The sequence below is a fragment of the Dryas octopetala genome, chromosome 5, assembly GCF_963921425.1.
Source record: "Dryas octopetala chromosome 5, drDryOcto1.1, whole genome shotgun sequence".
In the NCBI taxonomy this organism is placed as follows: Eukaryota; Viridiplantae; Streptophyta; class Magnoliopsida; order Rosales; family Rosaceae; genus Dryas; species Dryas octopetala.
Genome location: NC_141370.1, coordinates 8,858,333 through 8,879,702, shown reverse-complemented (window position 1 = coordinate 8,879,702; position 21,370 = coordinate 8,858,333). Strand labels below are relative to the sequence as shown.

Genomic DNA, 21,370 nt, shown 5'->3' with positions numbered 1-21,370 from the left:
CCTCAGAACCTGAAACATACTATGCCATCAGTAACAATAGGAAAAACAGGCAAAAATTTAGTGTTGATACCCACTAATATTTAGGTTCCCAGTTCACCATATGAATCAAGACACAAACTTGAACCCTATTTGCATATAAAAGCTTAAGAGTTCTATCAATAATTCACACGTTGTGAGTGATGTTTCACATCCCATAATTCATGCTTTGAGTTCTTTCAATAATAAGACAATACCAACACCACACCCTTTTTTTCCCTTATAAAAAGATACAGAAGAAACAAGCTACGGGATAGAGTAAGAAGATTTTTTGTTTTGATTTGCAAAGCTGTGGAATACTTCCCCAGTTTCATTATAGAAGAATTACAAAGGGGATGGGGTGAAGGAACTATGGGAAAAGATTTTGGGCTTCTTTGTGGGCGTCAGTTTCAGTTGAATTTAGTGATTTATAACTTTCTACCATTCTTTTAGATTGGAAGGCAGCTATAAATTAGGGCTCTCTAAGTATGTTTAATAAGAGAGGTGAGCAATCTAACCAGCCATCTCTCCTCGTTAATAATTAAGCAACATATTGCCACTAATTCCAGAAACCACATTTCTAAAACCAAAATCCTTGTAGCTGAGCCTTTATACCTGCAATAGCTTTATTTGTTTCTGCATTAAACCTTATCTCAGTGAACTAGTTCAATAACTCAAATTCCTGACTAACATTCTGCCTCTTTTCTGTTGTCTTGGGATTTTGGCTTTCGAAGGAATCTAAATGATCAGGAAGTAGGGGGAGTTAACAGAGTTTTTGGCCGTCTTAGAGAATGCTTTTATGGTTCCTTCAAAATCGGATAGAAGAATATGGATGTCTGAGCCATCAGGAGATTTCTCATGTAAATCCTATTCAAAGCAATTGATGGACAATTCTTCTCTCTCTCTCTCTCTCTCTCTCTCTCTCTCTCTCTCTCTCTCTCTCTCTCCTTTTGGTCTCTCTCACGCAATTTGGTAGGCAAAAGTACCTCCGAATGTACAGGTGTTAGCTTGGATTATATCCTATGGGAGGATGAACACCTGTGATATGGTTCAATGGAGACAACCTTCTTGGTGTCTCTCTCCCCACTGGTGTGTAATGTGTAAGAAGGATGCTGAAAGCTCAATTCATTTGCTGCTTCTTTGTCCCATTGCACTTACCTTGTGACAGAGACTTTTAGGGAGACTAAAGTGAACTGGGACATTCCAGCTTCATGTGAGTGCTTAATATGTGCTAGATATAAGTTTTTTTGGAAGGAGAAAGAGGGGTGTGGTGTTGGGGATGCATGCTGTGATGACTGTTTTGTGGGTAATTTGGATGGAGAGAAATAAAAGGGTCTTTGATGATGCTAAGGGGAAAAGAAGTAGATAATTTGTAGGGGAGAGTTTGGTTTTGGGCTTCATTATAGGCATCAGTCACTCCAGCTTTCAGGGACAACTTAATTCCTGCAATTATGTCTTATTGGGAGGCTGTTATGTGTTATCATTTAATTATTGCTCTTTCACTACTCTGTTATACTCTATTTGTTTGGCTTTTACTATCCTAGAGTTTGTTACCTAGGATCTTGTAGGATGGTGGACATCTTGTCAACTGTATTGTTCTATGAACTTCGTTATTTTCATTTAATGAAAACCTGTTTCTCATTAAGGGTTTACAGGCATTAAAATAATTTGTAAATTTCTTTCATAAGAAACAGAAATTTTATTAATAAAGAAAATGATTCCAGTGGGAATGTGATCCATTCATAATTTAAAATTTATAGAAACATGATAGCAACCATAATGCATCCCCAAATCCACGTTCTCCAGATTGATTACCTGTTGCGCATAGAATACAACCCCCGAGAGAATACCAAGCCTTAGCTGAGTTCCTCTTGAAGAAGTAATAGATGTGAACAGGATTGAATGCCTTAAAGACACTGCTGTCATATTTAACAAGGTTGTAAATCCCAATGCTCCCAAGGGAACAAAACCATATGAATACCATACAAAAAAGAGGTGGACATGAAACAGAAAAAAAAGAACTTAACATGCCTTTAGTGATTCATCATTTAGTCAAAAAAAAAAAAAAAGGTTGACATGAATACCTAAAAAAACAAAGAACAGTCTCATTTTATAAGTGCATAACTACATTAATTAAGAATCAAGCTGAAATCAACCTCAAATTCACACAAGTGATCATCAAACAGGGGCCTAGCTATATAACATGTCCACTTCCACAAGTTTGAAAGAATCCACCCAGTATTCCCAATCTGCATGCACCCAAAACACTCTCCTAAGCTAATTTGTTTCCTTTTATTCCTTTACTACATTTCCAATTTTTCAGCCACAAAACAAATAAAAGAATTTCAACATTTCCAAGTAAAAGACAATTTTCATATCACTGCTCAGAGTTCACATGACCAACATAATGTCAAGTTACTTATACTTCACTAATGCATACCTTAGTCACAAAAGCTAAGCTCTAGAGCAGGGGCTACAGCTGATGAAGAGCATGGCAATGTGCAACTGACTGCATCAGGTTTCCGTTTAGAATGTCCATTTGAACATATTACATGTGAAGCTGGTGGTTGACAATTCGAACCACGTGTTCCCCTGAGCAACAAAAATCATGATTTTAGTGTTCATTACAATCATAATCAGTGTAAAAACAAAAAATGGATAACCAAATACCATGAGGCTGCAGCTGGAAGAGCAATAGATCTACCAGAGCTTCCATTTGGAGGAGAACCTCTAATAAGGCTTCCAGTATTCTGCAATATAAAAAAACAAAAAACAAAATCAAAACAATAATATATGCCTCAAACATAGCACAACTAATATTCAGCTAAACATCACAACTCTGCAACTTGATAGTCACATCTACTAAATAAAGAAAAATTTAACTTCCATTTCAGATTATTCCTCCAGAATTTTAATCAAATACACCTAAACTATATCAAGGCAAAACAAGAACGCAAATAAAAAACAATAGCATCCAGCTCATTCTTACAGTTCCATAACTTTGTAGTAAATATATGACACTTACACTTGAACCATTTTTAATAATAGGTCGTCCAACAGAAGCAGAACTACTGTTACAATAATCATCTAGTGGCAGAGGCAACACACTCCCTGAACATCATTGCATACTGTGTGCAGCACCAGTAATTTGTTGTACTCTACTCCTTTAAACCATTATGCAAGTTAATTAATCATCCAATCAAAACACTACCAGAAGTTACAAAAAGCAGAAAGCAATGACAAGTATATTAAAGTTACACAAAAATCTTCATTAAAGCATTTTAATGAATATTAAATCTTTTTAACCTTTATCTCCACAAACACCTCTCATCAATAATCATAAAGGAATGACATGAAGTCACAATAACCTTTAGTGATTCACCATTTATTAAAAAATAAAAAAAACACACCTGGACATGAAGAAGAAAAAAAACGAACTAAACATGCTTTTAGTGATTCACCATTTAGTAAAAAAAAAAAACAAAAAAAAGAGGTGGACATGAAACAGAAAAAAAAAAAAAAAAAAAAAAAAAAAAAAAAAAAAAAGAAGAATTGAACATGCTTTTAGTGATTCATCATTTAGTCAAACAAAAAAAAAGATTGACATGAATACCTAAAAAAACAAAGAACTGAGTCTCCTTTTAGTGATTCACCATTTAGTAAAAAAAAAAAAAAAAAGAGGTGGACATGAAACAGAAAAAAAATAACTGAACATGCTTTTAGTGATTCACCATTTAGTCAAAAAAAAAAAAAAGAGGTTGACATGAAGAATAAAACAAAGAACTGAACATGCTTTTAGTGATTCACCATTTAATAAAAAAAAACACAGGTGGACATGAAGAAGAAAAAAGAGAACTGAACATGCTTTTAGTGATTCACCATTTAGTAAAAAAAAAAAAACAAAAAAAAAGAGGTGGACATCAACTCACTACACTGATGGAGGTGGGGTGAGCGGGCGATCAACTGTTGTGCCATCAATATCGACTCTATGCTCGAGTTGGCTGTGGTCCACACCGAGCCTATCTAGAATCTGTGCAGCACACACATCACCAGAACCCTTAGTTGTCATGTCATACAAATCACGGGGCTGTGTATTAACCGCAACCTGCCATCCGATTTCTACCGGGTCGTCGACGTAGAAGACTTGCATAGCATGAGATGAAATTATGAAGGTGTCATCAGACTGTTGCAATCGCTCAAAAGAAACCAGATTGAATCCGAACTCGTCCTTTTTAACCCCATTGTGGTTCTCAGCCCATTCACAATCAAATAGCACCACCTTTCTTCCGTCATCATATGCCAACTCAATGATATCCGTCAACACCCCATAATAGCCAACCGGTCCAACCCGTGGGTTCCGATCTCTTGTACTGGCGTAGCTATTAGTGTCTGCCACAACAAATACACCACTATTTTGGTTTTTCTTCTTCACGTCCACCTCTTTTATCCTAAATCGAAAACCATTCACCAAGTAACTATTGAACCGCCTTGCCCATTGACAAGGACCGTATGACAGGGCAATCAAGTCCGCATCTACTTCACCACCGCCTTCAACTAAACGTTGAACCTAAATCATGTGAGGGAATCATGATTAAAATGTTCAAAATATTTTTAAAAAATTCCAGTTACAAATCCACCTTTTGGGGACGATCTTAAGGTAGATAATGGTCGAGCATACTCACATGATGCTGAAATGCTTTGGTCAAAGTGGTATCAGCCTGGTTGTCAGCTACTAAAAGAGTTGTTCGCCTATCCCTGCTTGCACGAACAGCCTCTCGATGCTCCCTATCATATGTGAAGCATTAGACAGAGCATGAACATTGTTTTTATAGATTTCATCAATTCATGAAGACCAAAAAGCCACAAATACACCATGATACGTATGGTTACTGACTGCTAGCAGTAGGTGTGAAATGAATTCGTACCTAATGAAAGGTTGAACCTCAGTGCAATTGAAAAGAACCGTACGGTGTGCGCGTTCCCAAAGTGTAGTATCTAAAGCAAAATCGGTTCCAGCACCCTTAAAATTTCCTAGGCCATGGAAAATGGCGTAACCTGTTCGGGGGACATTCTCTCCTTCATAGCTGTTTCGGCCGACACGGTTACGACGAGTATCAACTCCTTGTAGATACATTGAGCAAAAGGAGAGGCATTCCTCCACGATGTAACCTTCTGCTATGCTGCCCTCCGGTCTACTTTTGTTTCTGACATAAGATTTCAAAGTGTGTAGGTACCTAAACAAGACCGAAAAAGTCCAGAAGATGTTAGGATGCACTGACAAAGAACTTTAGCTTAAATAGAAAGCTTGCAATTTGAGTACTGAACTTATTTTAAAAAATAAATAAATCAATAAATTGGAAGATAGTAATTGCTAAACCTGCAATACAGTAATTGAATTGAGACTAAAGCAGACAGCTTATTAAAAAAAAAATCAGTAAAACAAAATTGATGTAATCAGACAAACCTCTCAATTGGATACATCCATCTATACTGGACTGGTCCACCAGTGGCTGCTTCGTTTGCAAGATGTATTGGCAAATGAATCATGACATCAAAAAAGGAAGGGGGAAAAACACGCTCTAATTGGCACAAAGTTACTGCTATCCGGTGGTTCAGATCAAGGAAGGCCTCTGAGGTGGAAGATTTGTTGCAAAGATTCTTGAAAAAGGTACATAACTCAAGAAATATTTGAGTGGTGTGCTTTGGCAATATCCTCCGAATAGCCAATGGTACTAAATGTTGCAGAAGCACATGGCAGTCATGACTCTTGAGTCCTGTGATCTTTTTTTCCTTCACGTTGATGCACCGGTTAAGGTTTGATGAATAACCATCTGGGATTCTCACGCTCTTCAACAACTGACAAAACATCAATTTCTCTTTGTTGCTCAAAGTGAAAGCAGCCGGTGGTAGGTACGTTTTATTTCCACGCCTGATAGGATGAAGGCGAGGCTTCCAATTAAGAAGTTCTAAATCAGCTCGTGCATTAATTCCATCTTTGTTCTTGCCGTCCAGTCCCAACAACGTACCAACAAGGCTATCGCAAACATTCTTTTCAATGTGCATCACGTCTAAATTATGGCGCAGTAGATTGAACTCCCAATATGGTGAATTGAAGAATACACTTTGCTTTTTCCATGGACCTGTGTATTCAACATAATCTCCTGCATTGGTACGCTGCGAGGCGAATGGTCTACTTCGTTTTTTTCCAACCTTAAATGAAAGCGTGGATAGCTCTCGTAAACAGGCAGTCCCGGTTAATGGGACTGGGGCCTCCCGTCTCTCAAAACAACCATTGAATGCAGCCTTCTCTCTCCGAAATCTGTGAGTAGCTCCTAGGAACCTCCGATGGCCCAAATAGCAGTGTTTATGTCCTCGTTTCAAGAATTGAGACTCTGTGGAGTGAGAACATTGTGGACAAGCCATTTTCCCCTTTGTGCTCCATCCAGACAAATTAGCATACACTGGAAAATCATTGATGGTCCATAGCAAGGCAACTCGCATGTTGAATGTCTCATCACTCTTAATGTCATACGTGCGTACACCTTCATCCCACAATAGTTTTAGCTCATCAATAAGGGGTTCCAAATAAATGTCAATATCATTTCCCGGTGCCTTAGGACCCGGAATCAACAACGACAAAAACAGGTATGGTTGCTTCATGCACATCCAAGGCGGTAGGTTGTACACTGCCATCACAACTGGCCACGTGCTGTGTTGACTGCTCATCTGCCCAAATGGATTGAAACCGTCACTTGCTAGACCGAGTCTCACATTCCGAGGTTCACTTGCGAACTGGGGGTAGCGGGTGTCTAACTCCATCCAAGCAGGGGAGTCAGCCGGATGCCTCATGACACCGTCTTTGATACGCTTGGAAGTGTGCCAAGTCATATGCTCAGCAGTGTGTCTTGACATATACAAGCGCTGAAGTCTTGGTGCTAGTGGGAAGTACCTCAAAACTTTGGCAGCGACCTTGTGATCATTGTGACTACTCTGAGCAGTGTACCGGTCTGCTCCACATACTTTGCATATAACATCATTGCAATTATCCTTCCAGAATAACATGCAGTCATGGCGGCAAGCGTCTATCTTCTCGTAAGATAACCCAAGTTGACCAATCAGCTTCCGAGTGTGATAAAAAGATGGAGGCAGCGTCTCCCCCTCGGGAAATGATCTCTTTAGCAAGGTTAGGAGGTCTGAAACTGACTTGTCAGTCCACCCGTGTAAGCATTTGATGTGATACAGTGCAACAATGAACTCAAGTTTTTTAATTCGTTCACAACCCGGATAAAGCGGACAGTCTGCGTCTTCCACAAATTTGTAAAATGTTTCAGCATCTGGTGTGCACCCGTGGGCTGCCTGTGGGATTGTGGAGCTTCCATCTGTAGGATCATTTGTGATTGGTGGTTGGAACAAATCATCTAACAAACAGTGCATGTCAGACATCTCATTGTCTTGCTCATTCACTCCCAAATCAGTGTCACAGTGGGGAATGGTTGGGTTATGTATTGCCTCTCCATGATTGATCCATGGCAAATTCATATATCGAGGGTCCATACTTTGAGCAGTAAGATGGTCCTCAATTTCAGCTCTAGTCTTCCAAAATCTGTTGTAGCATGTGCGACATGGACACTTGACTCGATTGTCAATGGAATGGTTTTGGAAACATGAATCCAGGAATTGTCCCAATCTACTTTGATACTCTGCACTCCTGCGGTCGAGCCTTACCCACCCTTTATCCATGAATGATGTCACGCTGCAAATGATTGATGACAGTTCAGCTTGAATCCTTTGAAATTCTAAAGACCGAACCACAAGAACAGCAAGAGAAGATTATGAACTTGAAGACAGTAGCAGACAATGTGTATGGAAATTCACCCTGCAATGTATTAATTACAAGTGTTCAGGAGCATTTCTGAAATTTTTTTTAAAAAAATTAAGACAAATTAAATCCAAAATCTCAAAGTTTAAACAAAGAATACAGTAGACTTTGACGTGTAATTCAATCCCATTGTCAAATTTGGTGCAAGAAAGTTCAATATGAGACAACCCAATTATCAACAATGGAAGTAAAAAAAAAAAAAAGTCAAATTTCAATTTTACAACTAACAACAATCATTTTCTTTTTTATCTTTTTTTTTGGGGGGGGGGGGGGGGTGGTTCTTATTTTTGGAGGGATGGGGATAACTACCTGTACACATTTTGCATCACTTGGAAACCATGAAACTATTAATTAGCATATTATTTTTAAAAACATGCAGCCATCACTCACAAGTTAGATAAAGGTCATCTTGATGTTGCTCCAATGTATTTGAGTTATAGCTTTGAGAAAGTGTAGAGAAACCATGTAATATGGTTTGCACATCACTCTGCCAAAGGCCCCAGCTATATAATCAAAGAAGTGAGATGATATCTGCCAAAGAATATCTATAAGTACTAAGGTTTCATATAAGATTAATTGTCCATAAATTACACAAGGAAAAAATCAATCCCAAAATACATAACAAATCCACTTTAAAATTCAGAACTTCGTCCTGTAAGTATTTTAATTTATTTCTTCCCAGCCAATTCATGTGATCAAGCAAATACTTCAACAAATTAAGACTTAAATAATTAAACAGATTCATGACAAACTGAAGAAAATAGTAAAAAAAGACTTCAAAGTAAAAATAAAGAGATCTTCTTCATATGAATTGGAGATTCAAACAGTAAGCAATTATCTCTGCCTCTATAGGTATCTTTTAGTATCTTATTTTATTCTTCATGTATGGTATTATTAATTAGTCTTCTATTTCCATTGCACTTACAGAGTACATATGATCATTAGTTCAGCTATTCCCACTTGCAGTAACTCCAAACCAAACCACATGCATTATCTCATAAACTAACTGGATTCCAACCCTGAAAAAATGGAGTTTTTTGCTTTTCAATTTTTAAGCTTAAAGACATATGGAGACAGTGGCAATCATATTACCAACTCCAATTCAAATAGAGTAAATCATCATACAGACATAGATATGAAATTGAGGGTCACCATGGTGAATTGAAATTAATTCATAACATGCCCAATATGAATATGCAAAGTCAGAATATCATTCAGACATAGAGAATACAATTTCAAGTCACATGCCCCAAATCACTAAAATGCAGTCACTCATAAACTATCCATTCATTGACCACATTCAACAAGTGCTGCCAAAAAATTGATGTATGGTTGCCATGATATGCAGAGCCAATCTTCAGCATCACAATGTTTTGACATTATTTAATGAAACGGAAAATGCACAAATCAATGGTTTACTGACCTCAAGGTGGGTAATCAGTCCGAATACGGCTCACCTGCGGCTGGGTTGACTCTTTTTCGTTCAAGTAAGAGATATGGAGATGGAAATTGACCAGCGTAGAAAAGGGAAGTGCTCTCTAGCTTGACGGAATTACATGAAAGAAGCTACAGATCCCCAATAATGGGCGTAGATCAACCAAGAGGCAAACTTTGTGTGAACAGACCCCCTTAAAAAAATTTCCATAAATTTCCTCAAAAGCTTAGCAGGGGTACACCTTTGCCCAATTCCGGTGGAAGCTTTTTACCCCCAAAGAGTTAAACACTCATATCCCAGCAGCAACACAGATTTACCTGGTGGCTGAAGGCGTTGCAAAACAAAATAATGGGGCTTCGTGCGCTAGCCACCGTAAGAAGTGAAACAGAATTCCCACCGGTCTTGATTTTTTATTGTAATTGTGGTAGGAAGAAAGGATTTCAGACAAATAAGGTTTCCCACACCTGCCCCACGCTCCTCTTTTTGTTTCATGTACTCTGTATTCCACTGTATGGGTTTTCCTTTTGAGGTCTGATACCTATTAATCAACTTATATTGTTGATAGTTGGACAGTCAGCAACTTTTTGGACTAGTGGATACTGTTTACTTCCTCCAAATTATTAATTAGTGGCAATGACATGAATCAATTGTCACCAACTCCATTATAGTTTATTTTCATGGTGGCTTTAGGCCATATTTGTTGTAGTGTGCGCTCCTTGGTTCTACTCAACCTGAAACAATGCGCCTTGCTGGATTCTTGAAGAAGCAATGAGTTACTATTCTGGTGGATTCGGGTGCAACCCATAACGTTTTGAGTCCTTCCTTAGCCAAACAGTGTGGCTGCAAAATAACCACTATGGAGCCTTTCCGCGTTACGATTGCAGAGGGTGGGGTTGTCCACAGTTATGGCAAATGTTCTAATGTTCAAATTAACATACAAGGTTGCATGATTCAAACGGATTTTTTCTTGCTTCCCGTTAGTGGTTGTGACATTGTCTTGGGGGCCATTGGCTTCACTCTCTCGGGGCTATAATTTGGGATTTCTCTAAATTAACCATGCAATTTTGTTTGAATGATCAATGGATTAGGTTGGTGGGGGACAACTTATCACACTCTACTGTTCTCGCTAATGATGGTGCAATTACCCGGTTGTTATTACAAGAAAAAAAAGGGTTTTTTATTCATCTTATGGCAATTTTTGAATTTCCAGCAACAGTTTCAATTCCACCAGCGCTTTCTCACGTTTCGCAAATATTTTCCAGCGTGTTTAATGAACCACATGGGCTCCCTCCACCACGTTCCCATGACATCACATACCCATGGTACCAGGTAGTTCCCTAGTGACGGTTCGACCCTACCATTATCCCTACTTCCAGAAAACTGAAATTGAACGGTTGGTTCGTGACATGTTGGATTCTGGCATCATTCGCCCTAGTGTGAGCCTTTATTCCTTCCCTGTGCTCCTTGTAAAAAAAAAAAAAAAAAAAAAGATGGATCTTGGCGAATGTGCATTGACTATCGTGCACTTAATCACCTTACTATTAAGGATCGTTACCGACCAATTCCAATTGTTGATGAATTATTGGATGAATTGCATGGAGCCACCTGGTTTACCAAGCTTGACCTTCGCTCTGGCCGGCTACCATCAAATCATAGTAAATAATGCTGACATTTCCAAAACAGCTTTTCGTACTCATGACGGTCATTATGAATTTTTGGTTATGTCGTTTGGACTTACTAATGCACCAGCTATTTTTCAAAGTTTTATGAATGAGGTATTTTGTCCTTATCTTCGTCGTTATGTTCTGGTATTTTTTTGACGATATTTTAATTTAAATCAAAACATTGGAAGATCATGTGGAACACCTCTCTATTGTCCTTCAATGCTTAGAAGCTCATCAGCTTTTTGTCAAGCTTTCTAAATGTACATTTGGGAGTTCAACTGTGGCTTATTTAGGCCATCTTATTGCACAAGATGGTGTGGCTGTTGACCCAGAAAAAATACGTGTCATGCTTGATTGGCCTAAACCGTCTTCAATCAAGGCCTTACGTGGGTTTTTAGGATTAACTGGTTATTATCGGAAATTCATAAAAGACTATGGAAAAATTTTAGCTCCCTTGACGGATATGCTCAAAAAAGATTCTTTTTGTTGGACTCTAGCATCTGAGGCTGCTTTTGCTACTCTCAAATCTGCAATGAGCTCTACTCCTGTCCTTGCCTTGCCAGATTTTTTCAAAAAAATTTTGTTGAGTGTGATGCTTCCGAAAAGGGTATTGGTGCAGTCCTTATGCAAGATGGTCGCCCACTTGCTTTTCTTAGCAAGGCTTTATCTTCGAAACATTTAGCACTCTCCATTTATGACAAGGAGATGTTAGCAATTGTGTTTGCTATACATAAATCGAGACCATATCTTTTGGGCCGTCACTTCAAAATTCTTACCGATCATCGCAGTCTTAAATTTTTTTTGGAGCAACGAATTTCCTCTATGGAGCAGCAACTGTGGGTGTCTAAAATTTTGGGTTATGATTATGAGATCATCTATAGGAAGGGATCTGAAAATTCGGTTGCAGATGCCTTGTCCAGGCCAGGCAAGTGGATCCCTCTTTTTTGCATGCAATTTCTTCCCCAATTTTTTCTAGTAATGATGCTATTGCTCAAGAATGTCTCACTGCTCCGGATTTGTCTCTTATCATCAACCACCTTCAATCTTCTGCATCAGTACCACATTATTCTTATGTTGGCAATGTTCTACGCTATAAAGGGCGAATTGTGTTACCGTCGTCCTCTCCTTGGTGTTTGAAGATTTTACAGGAATTTCATGCCTCACCTACTAGTGGCCATTCGGGGTTTCTTCGGACATATAAACGCATCGCAACCAGTTTTTATTGGACAGGCCTCAAGGGTTCTATTAAAGCCTTTATTGATGAATGTGATGTTTGTCAACGCAATAAGGCTGAATCTGTTTCTCCACCATGTTTACTTCAACCATTACCTATGCCACCCAATATTTGGGAAGACATCTCGATGGATTTCATTGACGGTCTCCCTCCGTCATCTAAGAAGACTTCTATCCTGGTGGTTGTGGATCGCTTTTTGAAATATACTCATTTCAGTGCTCTTGTGCATCCTTATACGTACAGCTTGTACTATCGCTGCGATTTTTGTGTGTGACGTGGCCTGCGTACATGGCATGCCCCGCTCCATTGTGAGTGATCGTGACCTAATTTTTACTAGTCAATTTTGGGAGGAGTTCTTTAAATTGCAAGGTAGCTCCTTGTGTCGTAGTTCTACTTATCACCCTCAATCAGATGGCCAAACTGAAGTTGTTAACCATACTCTTGAGAATTATTTACATTGTTTTGCTGGTCACCAACCTTCTTCTTGGTGCAAGTGGCTTCCTTGGGCTGAATGGTGGTACAGTACTACCTTCCAATCTGCCAATAAAATGACACCATTTAAGGCTGTTTATGGTCGACCTCCTTCTCGTGTCGACACCTATCTTCCTGGCACTACTGTTGTGCATTATGTTGATCTTGCTTTGCGTGACCGTGATGTCATTTTACAAATTCTTCGGGAGAATTTGCAGGCTGCTCAAGCTCGAATGAAGTTTTTTGCTGACAAGAAGAGTACTAACTATGAATTCAATGTGGGTGATTGGGTTTTTCTTCGTTTGCAACCCTATCGTCAACCCTCTCTCAATCCCGATGGCACTCACAAGTTGTCTCCCCGCTTTTACGGCCCATATCAAATGCTTGCTCGCATTGGTGCTGTCGCTTATACGTTGGACTTGCCTTCTGAAAGTCGCATCTATCCAGTGTTTCATGTCTCTTGTTTGAAGCGACGCCTTGGCACTCACACTCAACCCATTGTTCCCTTGCCTCGTACTATTGACTCTGTTGTGTGGGAATGGAAACCTTTGGCTATCTTGGATTGTGGGCTCTTTAAGCAAGATAACCATGCTATCACAAAAGTTTTGGTGCACTGGGATGACCAGCTTCCACCAAATGAAGCTACTTGGGAAGAGTACTATGATTTTGTCGCTCGTTTTCCAGACTTTCTGCTTGAGGACAAGCACTCTTAGGAGGAGGGGTGGTTGTTAGGATCCTTGATCCATCACCATATCCTTTACCTATTACCTATTAGTTACTTATTTTAAGGCTTATTATGATTTTTGCCCCCTGAACTATGATCCCATTCCTAATGTGCCCCCTGACTTATTAATTTTATCAATTTACCCCCTAACAGTTACAACGTTAGTCTAATATACCCCTTCGTCCAATTTCTGTCTCAACTTCCGTCTATTTTGCTGATGTGGCAGGGTAAATTGGTCATTTTGACCTCCCTGGACCATTCAGCATCCAAGCCTTTTCCACCTAGACAGCCCCCAAATGCCACATACCCACATGTGGGACCCACCCGATGCCAGCTCAGCTGGCCCTCTTTATCTCCTCAAATCCCCATCTCTTTATCTCAGCTCGAGCTTACCTCTCTCCCTCATCAATTTTCTCTTCTCATCTAACAGTTACACAATTGCAATCCCTAAAACCTAATACAAGAAATCTAAATCTAGCTATCAATAGAGAAACACAACCATAGAAATGAAGAAATGCAATCTTTACTGAACCACTCTGTACACTGCTTCTCACTTCTGCAGATAAAACACAAGCAAAGAATACTTGGAACCTCCATACCGCTCCAAAAATGGGGTAACTTTTTTACCCTCCAAAGAAGGAGAAAAAGCCGCGCTTCTTGGGCTCTTCTTCAACCATGACAGCCTGCATACTGTCTTGCTCCACAAGCCTCCACGCCGCCTGCTCGAAAGCCAGTCCAGCCAATGTGGGTGGCCTATTCAGAACCAGAGGGTATCCTCTATTCGTGCTCCGAATGACCTCAGAGTCCTCCGGAATCATCCCTAGCAAAGCCAAACCCAACATCTCCTGCACGTCCAGCACCGACATCATGTCCTCGCCTTTGATCATATCAGTCCGAACCCGGTTCACCATCATCTTTATATCCCTTATCCCATCACACTCCAGTAACCCAATGACTCTGTCTGCGTCTCTCAAGCTCGTAATGTCCGGCGTGGTCACCAGCTGACGCAGTCGGATGCACTAAGACAACAAACGTTGGTCTTAGAATTGAAGGTTCAAGTTCGCGGGTGTCAAACTTGAAGAAAAAAACTCTGGATTCCACCAGAAAAAGATAAAGCTCGAAATCTCGAAACTTTGATTAATAATGATGATAAAAAGTGTCCCCAAACATAGCACCTAAGGTTCTTTATATAGAGAAAACCTAAAGCATAAAAAATAGGAAATTCCTAGAAATAAGGAAAATTACTAGAATCCTAACTAGAAAAGGAAAACACTGAAAAAGGAAAAATCTAGAAATAATTTGTAAGCTAGAATAGATTAGGTATTGTAACCGTCTCCTGCATCAGTCTCCTCCACCTCCAAAGAACTCGTCCCCGAGTTCTTATCTGGATAAAGAATACCATCGGCATGATACTCGTAGATGTCTGCTACATTGAACGTATGAGAGATGCTCATGTCGTCTGGTAGATCTACCACATAAGCATTGTCATTAAGCTTTCGTAAAATCTTGAATGGACCATACTTGCGAGGCTGAAGCTTGCGATAAGTACCAACTGGAAACCTTTCTTTCTTGAGAAACACCATTACTTCATCACCTTCTTTGAAAACCTTGAGCCTCCGTTTTTTATCTGCTGCCCTTTTGTTCTTTTGCCCAGTTTCTTCCAATCTAGCTCGGACTGCTTCTTTAGTGTCCAAAATGTCTTTAGCCATAGCTTCAGCTGACGCACTAACTCCAGGAGCTTTCGGTAGTGGAACTAAATCAACCACATGCTTCGGGACAGAGGTATATACCAACGTAAATGGTGATTTCCCTGTTGCGGAATGTACGGCACTATTGTAAGCGAACTCGACCTGCGGTAGAGCTAAATCCCACTGCTTCGGTTTATCACCACAAACACTTCTGATCATGTTACCCAGCGTTCTGTTTGTTACTTCGGTTTGCCCATCACTCTGGGGATGAGCTGTAGAGCTTCGTTTTAAACTTGTTCCAAACATCCTCCATAATGTAATCCAGAAGTGACTGAGAAACTTAGTATCCCTGTCGGAAACTATTGACTTCGGATCCCCATGGAGACGCACAACTTCCCGAAAGAACAATTTGGCTATGTTGGTTGCATCTGCGGTCTTTCTGCAAGCAATGAAGTGTGTCATTTTGGAAAACCTGTCGACAACAACAAACACAGAATCCACACCTCGTTGCGTCCTCGGCAACCCCAACACAAAATCCATAGATAGGTCCTGCCAGATATCTTCAGGAACAGATAACGGCATGTAAAGACCTGTGTTTTGAGATTGTCCCTTAGAAACCTGACAAACAAAGCACCTCCGAACAATAGCTCCAGCGTCTTTCCTAAGATGCGGCCAATAGTACCTTTCCTCCAAGCTTGCAATTGTCTTATCCCGTCCCAAATGACCACTAAGACCACCACTGTGCAATTCTCGGATCAGCTTCTCTCGTAACGACGAGCAAGGAATGCACAGTTTGTCTCCTTTAAAAAGATAGCCATCGCGAATATGGAAGTCTGTAGAAGGATGCTTACCGTTGCACTTGTCCCATACTTCCTTGAATTCAGCATCACTTTCATATAACTCTTTCAAAAATTCGAAACCCACAATCTCATGTGCTAAGGTAGTTAGCAAGGAAGCCCTTCTACTCAAAGCATCAGCTACCTTGTTAAGAGCTCCGGACTTATGCTGAATAATGAAAGGAAATTTTTGCAGAAAACTTACCCAACGAGCATGCATCTTATTTATCACTTTCTGGCTGTGAAGAAACTTCAGAGCTTGGTGGTCAGTGAACAGAATAAACTCCCGCTGAATCAGATAATGCTCCCATTGTCGAAGAGCTCGAAATACCGCATAGAACTCTTGGTCATAAGTACTCCATTTCTGTCGTGCTTCGCTTAGCTTTTCACTAAAGAAAGCTATTGGTCTTTTCTCCTGAGATAACACAGCACCAATTCCTACACCACTAGCATCGCATTCCACTTGAAATATCTTATCAAAATCCGGCAATGCCAACACAGGAGCAGTACAAAGCTTCTCCTTAATCAATGCAAAACTCTCGTCTTGTTCTGGTCCCCAGTGAAACTTCCCTTTCTTCAAGCATTCGGTAATAGGTGCAGTAATAGTACTGAAGTCTCTTACAAATCTCCGGTAGAAAGTAGCCAAACCATGAAAGCTGCGTACCTCAGTTACGGTTTTGGGAACGGGCCAGTCTTTTATTGCACGCACTTTGGCTTCATCTACTTGAATCCCATCCTCGCCAACGACAAACCCCAAAAACAGCAGCTTGCTTGTGCAGAATGTGCATTTCTTTAAATTCACGTACAGCTGATTTTCTTGGAGGACTTGTAACACCTGCTTTACATGCTCCAAATGGTCGTCCTTGGCTTTGCTATAGATCAAAATATCATCGAAGTAAACTACCACAAAGGACCCAATGAAAGGACGGAGAACCTGATTCATCAATCTCATGAAAGTACTAGGTGCGTTTGACAAGCCGAAAGGCATCACTAACCACTCGTACAATCCGTCTTTACTCTTAAAAGCAGTCTTCCATTCATCTCCAGGCCTGATTCGAATCTGATGGTACCCACTTCGAAGATCTATTTTCGAAAACACCTTTGATCCATTCAACTCATCAAGCATGTCTTCCAACCGAGGGATAGGAAACCGGTATTTGATTGTGATCTTGTTGATGGCCCTAGAATCAACACACATTCGCCACTGATCACCTTTCTTTGGAACGAGAAGAACCGGTACAGCACAAGGGCTCATGCTCTCGCGGATTAACCCTTTCTTCAGCAAATCTTCAATCTGTTCCCTTACAATTTCATTCTCTTTAGGGCTCATTCGATAGTGGGGAAGATTAGGTAGACTAGAACCTGGGATCAAGTCAATGTGATGCTGTATATCACGCATAGGGGGCAGGTTGTCAGGTAGTTCCTCAGCAACTAACTCCTTGTAATCTTCCAAAATTTCCAGCACCTCACGTGGAGTTGTTGTCTCCTCCGTCACGGCACTCATCAACCCCTTGACCACAACCGGATAAAAACACTGTGATTCCTTAACAGCCTTGTCAAGTTCTTTATCATCATGCGACATGACTAGGAAGCTTGACTTCTTCTCTTTGGCAACGCTACCAAAATCCTTGACAGGAGCCATTGCAATCTTATGATTCCCCCATGTAAACATGATCACATTGTCTCGTCCTCGGTACGTAATGTCGTTATCGTACTGCCATGGTCGCCCAAGGAGAATATGGCAAACATCCATATCCAAAACGTCACAGATTATCTCCTCTTTGTAATGCTTACCAATTGATAAAGGAATTTTGCAAGTTTCACTAACCCCTACTTTAGATCCTTTCTTCACCCATCCGAGGCCATACGGCTTCTCATGACGAGTCGTAGGTAGTTTCAAATATTCCACCAGCTTTTGAGAAACTAAATTCTCGGAGCTCCCATTGTCAACAATCACATTGCACACCTTGTTCTGAATAGAACAATGCGTTCTAAACAGATTCTTGCGTTGTCCCTCTTCTTTGGATGATAGCAGCAGTCGCTGTAAAACAATGCTGATTCTGTCCTCAGACTCCTCTTCCGCAAATTCAACTCCCTCATACTCCTCATTCTCCATAAAGTCGTCTCCCTCTTCTTCTAGCAATGCAACCGTCTTCCTACTGGGACAAACATTCGACTTGTGACCTGTTCCTTGACAACGGTAACACTTGTCGGGGGTTGGCCTAGCATAAGGATTGTTCTGTTTTGGAGTGGGTGCTCTGTCCTTCTGAATGCCACTAATGGAACTACTTGCTCCTTTGTTGTTAGAGTTGGAATCTCTGTTAACCACGCCTTTGTCCTTCTCTCCGGCTGGTTCGACGTTGTTCTGAACCGAGGGTCTCCTGAAATTTGTGAAACCCCGAGATGATTTCTCCATCAATTCCGCTTTCAAGGCTAGACTGGATGCTTCTTGAACTGTCCACACAGTCTGTAACCCTATTTTCCCTTGAAGAGAGCCCCTTAACCCACTGATGTATCTAGCCACCTTCTGATTCTCTGTTTCGTTTAAGTCACTACGTTCAGAGAAACGTAAGAACTCTGCTGTGTAATCAGTCACGGTCCTGCTTCCTTGTACACAATCAATGTACATCTTGTAAAGAATCTGCTCGTAGTCCTCCGGTAAGAACCGCTCAGTCATTAGCTGCTTCATTCGGCGCCATGTTCTAACTGGACCCTTCCTCTGTCTTTGCCTTTGGAGAGCCAATTTATCCCACCAAACAGCAGCAGTCTTCTTTAACCGGATAGCCACCATCTTAACCTGTTTACTCTCCGGGACTTCCATAACATCAAAGAACCGATCAACATCAATTTGCCAATCGAGAAAGTCCTCTACACTCATAGTACCATAGAACAATGGAATATCAGCTTTCACTCTGTAATCCTGATTATTTTGATTTCCTTGTTCTTCCTCTTCCTCTTCCAATTCCTCCTCCGAGCTAGAGTCATCAACAGCGACTCGGTTATGCCTGCCTTGTTGTTGATTGTTTCTAACAGGCGGACGGTTGTTTCCACCTTGTCCTGCGTTAGCAATCTGATTGGTTAATGCTGCAATCTGATTAGTTAACGCTGCCACCAGATTTGCCAGGTTCGTGGTTGATTCGTTCAAACTCGCTGTGAAACCCTCCATGTCGGCCCTGGTTACTGGTTGATCACCCATAGCTGTTCAAGCTTTGAAAAGAGTAGGAGATTGCCTGCTCTGATACCACTTGACGCAGTCGGATGCACTAAGACAACAAACGTTGGTCTTAGAATTGAAGGTTCAAGTTCGCGGGTGTCAAACTTGAAGAAAAAAACTCTGGATTCCACCAGAAAAAGATAAAGCTCGAAATCTCGAAACTTTGATTAATAATGATGATAAAAAGTGTCCCCAAACATAGCACCTAAGGTTCTTTATATAGAGAAAACCTAAAGCATAAAAAATAGGAAATTCCTAGAAATAAGGAAAATTACTAGAATCCTAACTAGAAAAGGAAAACACTGAAAAAGGAAAAATCTAGAAATAATTTGTAAGCTAGAATAGATTAGGTATTGTAACCGTCTCCTGCATCACCAGCACGGCCTCATTGGCCGGCGTGATGGCGGTGATGAACCCGGCGTCGATGCCCGCCAGGCAATCGATGAGGATGAAGTCCGGCGAACCCTCTTGCCGGGCTTTCAGGGCGTCGACGACCCAAACCAAGGCTTTTCCGCCGAACCCAATTGGGAGTTTGGACCTGGGCTTGGAGATGCAGAGCAATTCGAAGTTGGACCAGCGCTTGTCCCGGACGAGAGCCTGGTCGAGCCTGCAGTCGCCGTTGAGGACCTCGACGACGGTGTAGTTGACGCGGTTCTCGAGGCCAAGGAGGAGGTCGAGGTTGCGGAGGCCGACGTCAGCGTCGATGGCGACAACGGAGAAGCCGAGGCGGGCGAGGGAGAGGCCGACATTGGCGGTGGTGGTGTCCTGCTGCTTCGACTCATTTTGAAGAGAAGAGAAAATTGATGAGGGAGAGAGGTAAGCTCGAGCTGAGATAAAGAGATGGGGATTTGAGGAGATAAAGAGGGCTAGCTGAGCTGGCATCGGGTGGGTCCCACATGTGGGTATGTGGCATTTGGGGGCTGTCTAGGTGGAAAAGGCTGGGATGCTGAATGGTCCAGGGAGGTCGAAATGACCAATTTACCCTGCCACATCAGCAAAATAGACGGAAGTTGAGACGGAAATTGGACGAAGGGGTATATTAGACTAACGTTGTAACTGTTAGGGGGTAAATTGATAAAATTAATAAGTCAGGGGGCACATTAGGAATGGGATCATAGTTCAGGGGGCAAAAATCATAATAAGCCTTATTTTAATTACCTATTTAAGCTTATTTACTGCTTTGATTTAATTGCCTTCCTTCCGTTTTTCAGTGTATTGAACCACTATAAGTATGTGGGTTATTTTCATTATATGATAAGCCGTTAACCTTAAAATCTCTTCTCCACGACCCATGACTCCATCTTCTTTCGTCTCCTTCTCTGCCAAGCCCACCACCCTCGGCCACATCGGCAGAGTCTCCGTCGGCCTTTACAAGCGGAGGCTGTGCATCGTCGTCACCGGCGGGGCGAGCTTCATCAGGGGGTATGTGGGTTTGGGTTCATTGGAATCTTTGGAGATGAGAAAGGGTATGTGGGTTTGGGTCTGATCTGTTCTGTTCAGTGAAGATTGAAGATCTGTTTACTTTTGGGTTTTATAAACGAGAGTGAATGGTGGGGGATTGACGGTGACGGTAGGGATTTCCGTTGCCTGTGCGTGTAGGGGGAGCAGAGGTTGCTGGGTTTGGGGCTGTTTGGGGGGTGAGAGGAGGGGTGTTGGTTTTTTTTTTTCGTGTCTTTTTTTCTTGCCCAAAACCAAAACACTACTATTAACCTAGAATAAAAAAATGGTGCCATTGTTGGTCAAGAAGGTGGACTGGGATGAAGAGAAAGGGGGCAAAGGTGGGAACTTTGGATTGGATAGAGTAAGATGAGATCTCCATGATTGTTTTGATTTTTTCTTTTTCCTAGTTTTTGGATTATAGGTTTTTGAAGGTTTTGAGCTCGCAATTGAATTTAAATATGTGAGAGAGAGTGGTGGCAGAGGGGATTTTTTTGGCATTTGACATTTTTGGTGATATGGGTTGTTGGTATTTTGCATTTTTCTTATCTGGGCTTGGCAACATACCTATAACCCAAATTCAGAAACTAAGGGTCCTGGTACCTTATTTAAAACACCAAATTGTATTTAAATTTAAAAAATGTGTTTGGTAGACTATTTTAAAAATGAATATCTGAAAAAAAAAATGAGAGAGAGAGAGAATTTTATATTTTCATTTCTCACACTCCCACACTGTCTGATATAATTTTATAGGGTGAATTACACTTTACACC

General features: G+C 40.9%; 1 protein-coding gene and 1 pseudogene across 1 annotated transcript; both read right to left on the bottom strand.

The window, feature by feature from the left end:
- Positions 1–3,943: 3,943 nt before the first annotated feature.
- On the bottom strand, positions 3,944–7,755 carry LOC147284027 (uncharacterized). The gene is made up of 4 exons (XM_086245643.1): positions 5,480–7,755; positions 4,941–5,249; positions 4,698–4,800; positions 3,944–4,582 (listed from the first exon to the last, which is right to left on the bottom strand). Exons 1-4 carry the CDS (start codon positions 7,753–7,755, stop codon positions 3,944–3,946), a joined length of 3,327 nt encoding a protein of 1,108 aa, XP_086101769.1.
- Positions 7,756–14,011: 6,256 nt separating this feature from the next.
- On the bottom strand, positions 14,012–20,042 carry LOC147284026 (septum site-determining protein minD homolog, chloroplastic pseudogene; annotated as a pseudogene).
- Positions 20,043–21,370: the final 1,328 nt, after the last annotated feature.

Bases quoted from the DNA above. Each gene is read 5' to 3' on its own strand.
- LOC147284027 (XM_086245643.1), bottom strand. From the start codon at position 7,755: ATGGATAAAGGGTGGGTAAGGCTCGACCGCAGGAGTGCAGAGTATCAA. The intron at 4,801-4,940 runs GTACGAATTCAT...CACATATGATAG, and splicing joins GAGGTTCAACCTTTCATTAG to GGAGCATCGAGAGGCTGTTC. The intron at 4,583-4,697 runs GTGAGTATGCTC...CACATGATTTAG, and splicing joins CCAAAGCATTTCAGCATCAT to GTTCAACGTTTAGTTGAAGG.